Here is a 4,520-nt window from a genome sequence, read left to right as displayed (position 1 = left end):
TAAATTGCTATTATTAGTTAAAAAGTTGTGCTAATTTTAAAATAGAATTGTTATTTGAATAGAATTCCAAGTGAAAAAAAGTTGTGATAATTATAATAATTATATATAAAATAAAAGTTTAGAAAAAACTTTTAAATTGACCAGAATAGATCTTATTTTCTATCATATTACTAAATTCTCTTTTAATTACAATTATTAGATAAAAATTATGCTAATTTTAAAAAAGAGTTATTACTTTAATAAAATTCTAAGCATAAAATATAGGAAAAAAGTTAGGATAATTATAATTATAATTTACAATTCATTGTTTAAAAAATTGACAAATTAAAGTTGTACTAATTTTATTTCAAAAAAGTTAGGTTAATCTTATTGATGTAAAATAGAATTTTTACTTGAATAAAATTTTAACCATCTTAATTATCATCTAATTAATATTAGATTTAATTATGCTAATTAGTTATTATTTTGAATAATGTAACTTTGCATTAATTACATAAAGTAAAGCAATATTATATTTTAAATACGTTAGAAATGTGTTATTTATTATTTGAATATTTTCTATTATAATATTTGAATTGATAAGGTGATGTATTTTAATTGTATTCAATAATTCAAATAAGAAGATATATTATTTTACGTTAGTTCCTGCAATTAAAATTATAAGATTTAAAATCTAATAAAATATTAAACACATAAAATCATATGCAATGCATGTAACATTAGAAGCTAATATATATAAAAACACGAATTTTGAAAAACTTTTGAACTGAAAAAAATAACTTTTATTTTCTATCATATTATTAAATTCACATTTAAAAATAATTATAATATTTAATTTAGAATCATTATTTAAAAAATTTTAAATAAAATAGAATTTGTGATGATTATCCGTTTAAAAATAATTATAATGTAATAGAAGTTGTGATAATTTCATACTTAAAAATAATTAAAATTGCAATTGCAATTATTAGTTAAAAACAATTGTGCAAATTTTAAAATAGAGTTATTACTTAAATAGAATTTTAATTAAAGTTAATTTTTTTAATTAATTATTATTTTAAATAATATTACTTTGTATTAATTACAAAAAATAAAACTATATTGTAGGTTGAATATATTAAAAATACTTTAATTATTATTTAAAAAATTCTATTATAATATTTAAATTTCAAAATTAATATATTTTTAATAATTTAAATAAGAAATATTATTTTACATTAATTACTCTAATTAAAAAATATAATATTTAAAAAACCAAATAAATTAAATACCTAATTAGAAGCTAATATTTTTACCAAATACTATTTTTCTCACTTTTTAACTTTGATTATTCTCTTCATTCTTTATGTATAACCATTTCACGCCCGGCGGTATTTTCCCGCGAAGTTCTAGTAAAGGGGAAACACTAGAAGGACGGAAACCGAGCCAAAGTCCAGCTCAACGCAATCTACGGCACAAGAATCGAATTCGAAAATGGACCCGAAAGCCTCGGATCCCGCAATGGATGCGGAGGGCTTTGTTATGGTTCCAAGTTCCAACTACAGACCTGACAAAAAGGAAGAAAAGGACAGTCAGAATCCAAAGGATAGCAATCACCGAACAGAACACTATCCGGGTCGAGGAATTTCCCCAATTTGTTGATCAATCACCTGCTGCAGGTCACTGCGCCATCATGTCCACTCTTAATGGATTCAATGCTTACGTTACTGATGCTCCTGCTCTGGAATCTTCTTTAACTTCGTTCAAAGGCAAGAACTTTTACATTTATTTGTAATCTTGTCTTTAATTTGAAATTAGTTAATTATTTACTTGTGAGTGGAAACAGAGACAATGGATACATTGAGGGATGTCTTAGGGAGATGGACGAAGAAAGTGGGAGAAGCGACGAGGAAAGCCGAGGATCTGGCCGGGAACACGTGGCAGCATTGTACATATTTTCTTCTCTCTCTTTAATAAATTTTAGTGCTTTTTTTTTCTTTTTTGTATTTGGCTTGAATTGAATTAGATAGTGTTCGATAGGCTTCTAGGATTGGCATTGATAGTGTTCACTGCTTACTAGTTTGATTAGTTTTAGTTTGTGATGAAATAAAACCAGGTTTTCTTTTTCTCTTTTGTATTTTCGGTTTGTTTTGATGGTTGCTATAAGTATTCAGTTGTTGAAAATCTTAAGATATTGAATTAGGAGTTCACATTTCGAATTTGGTTAAGGCTTGACTGGACCATTGTTTCTTTTGCATGATTGGTGTTTCCTATTGCTCATTTGTCCTAAGAGTTATGTTGGATGTTGAGGAAGCGATTTTGTTTCATTTTGAAATGGTTGGACAATTTTAGACAGTTGTGATTAGGGAACGGGAGAGGAGGTGATAAACTTCTTTCTTTCCTTCTCATTTTTAACATGCTTTTAGCAGTTTCTTTTTAAAGGAAATGTTGTATTGATTTAGTGAAATCGTAAGCTGGATTTAACACTGGTGTTTGCAATTAATACTTGGGAATAATAGAATATGGTGGTTCGTTTAAGGTCAAGGTACCAGGTTTCATCAAATTGCATTTTCATTTTATCGAACAAAGGGCTCAAGCTGATAAATATTTTAACAAACAGCTTTATGCAGTAATTTTGGGGTGACAGAACCTGGTGAACTGGTTGTAGACCAGATAAACCTGAAAGGTATATTAGTCTTAGAATGGCTTAATAAAAATGGGGATGATAAATCTTTAGTTTCCAGAGACTCATAGTACTACTTCCATATGTGCAAATGGTTAATAAGAACTTCCTCGACTCTTTTGTTAGAGTTATGAAAATGCTAGTTTCCAGAGATTGCATAGTTAGACAGCTTCCACTGCAACTATGATGCCCAATTCACTCTTGTTTCTGTTTGACTAATAGAATTATTATTATCGAGACCATATTTGCTATTGTCATTGGTGAGATGTCTCATGCTCATTTGTTGATGACAACTCTTTGCACTACTGATATGCAGTAAACATTGTTTATGTCATGTGAGGACTTTTACTTGTGCACATATTTTGTATTTTATTTCTCTAACATTAGAATTTCCCAGATTTACCAGCGGTTTGAGTAAATAACATACTTCAAGTTTGCATCACTACATTCACGTTTTCTGGTTTAAGCGTCTCTAAGCAGTCTGTAACCCAAATGTTGCTTTTGTTAGAGTATGGGAAGGATATATTCTATCCTTAAGTTTTATTGAAGAGCTATTGAAAAATATGTTCGCATATATTAATTCGAATAATATGCTATTTCTGAATTTTTATGCATGAACCCAGCTATCATCCCCAACCTTTTCCCTCTTGCTTCTCAAGCAGTTTCACATACTAAAATTACTGAAATACTTTTTCCCTTTTCTTAAATCAGTAAGAACAAGCCCAAGTTTTGCTGAGGCTGCCATGGGAAGAATTGCTCAGGGAACAAAGGTTTTAGCAGAAGGTGGTTATGAGAAGATCTTTAGACAAACTTTTGAAACAGTTCCTGAAGAGCAACTTGAAAATTCATTTGCATGTTACTTATCGACATCAGCTGGTCCTGTCATGGGAGTTTTATATGTTTCTACGGCAAAGCTTGCATATTGCAGTGACAGTCGTCTTGCGTATAAAACTGGGAGCCACACTGAGTGGAACCACTACAAGGTATGTACTCATCAAGGGTAGCCATGAACCCCGAAAAAATTAGTTTTCATTAACCAGAAAACGGATATGAAGGAAACATACTAAAACATAACTTCATGCAAAAAAATATTTGGGTTCCAGTTAATGGTATCAGAATTTACAGAGTAATGATTCTTGATATTTTTCTGTCTGCATACGCAGGTGGTTATCCCATTACACCAACTGAAATCAGTTAATCCTTCGACAAGCAGAGTCAATCATTCTGAAAAGTACATCCAAGTTATATCTCTTGATAGTCATGAATTTTGGTTCATGGGCTTCTTATACTACGACGCTGCTGTTAAATGCCTACAGGATGTTTTGCAACTCCATAGCTTCCACTTTGTATGATACCGTTTCTGTCTGGCATAAACTTCAGCCAAGCATTTACTCTGCTGCTTGGAAGCATTTGATAATGTTTACTCCTTCGAAATCCTTTCAATATTCTACAGAAATTCAATATCAGTTAACTGTAGAGTTTATATATGGATATCGGATGACAGAAGAACAAAATATAATGAATATGTTATTCTTTCGACTCATGTAGTTGTAAACTTCACTTGCTATATAATCCATTCAGTAACTTGATATTACACCGAACATATCTGCGAACTTGTTGCATTCCTTCTCACATTGGTTTCCCCGTTTCAAATTTTGCCATTTTTTTGCTGCATATAACTGTCTTGTCAAATAGGGTCAGTTAACAAAGTGGAGGCCAAATCCTTGAAATCTGTTCATGATCATACTTTTTTTGAGCTAAAAAGTTGGGTACTTGAGCTTTTATTCTGCAAATGAAGCCATATTCTAGAATTAGGAAAATCGTTACGATGTCGAAATTCAAATCCGGACCTGCTGAA

The 4,520-nt window shown here is 30.2% G+C and overlaps 1 protein-coding gene across 1 annotated transcript; it reads left to right on the top strand.

Moving 5' to 3' along the window:
• Nucleotides 1-1,315: 1,315 nt before the first annotated feature.
• On the top strand, nucleotides 1,316-4,256 carry LOC107945681 (GLABRA2 expression modulator). Its single transcript, XM_016879778.2, has 4 exons — nucleotides 1,316-1,748; nucleotides 1,826-1,927; nucleotides 3,374-3,645; nucleotides 3,826-4,256. Exons 1-4 carry the CDS (start codon nucleotides 1,346-1,348, stop codon nucleotides 4,012-4,014), a joined length of 966 nt encoding a protein of 321 aa, XP_016735267.2. The 5' UTR covers nucleotides 1,316-1,345; the 3' UTR covers nucleotides 4,015-4,256.
• The last annotated feature ends 264 nt before the right edge of the window (nucleotides 4,257-4,520 follow it).

This window comes from Gossypium hirsutum, chromosome D12 (genome assembly GCF_007990345.1).
Source record: "Gossypium hirsutum isolate 1008001.06 chromosome D12, Gossypium_hirsutum_v2.1, whole genome shotgun sequence".
Classification (NCBI taxonomy): Eukaryota; Viridiplantae; Streptophyta; class Magnoliopsida; order Malvales; family Malvaceae; genus Gossypium; species Gossypium hirsutum.
The sequence above is the reverse complement of the archived record's forward strand: the minus strand, read 5'-3'. Positions and strand labels throughout refer to the sequence as shown.

Excerpts from the sequence above, each read along its gene's own strand:
- LOC107945681 (XM_016879778.2), top strand. The coding sequence starts at position 1,346 with ATGTATAACCATTTCACGCCCGGCGGTATTTTCCCGCGAAGTTCTAGT. Across the intron at positions 1,749-1,825 it reads TTCTTTAACTTCGTTCAAAG|AGACAATGGATACATTGAGG; the intron begins GCAAGAACTTTT and ends GAGTGGAAACAG. Across the intron at positions 1,928-3,373 it reads CGGGAACACGTGGCAGCATT|TAAGAACAAGCCCAAGTTTT; the intron begins GTACATATTTTC and ends TTCTTAAATCAG.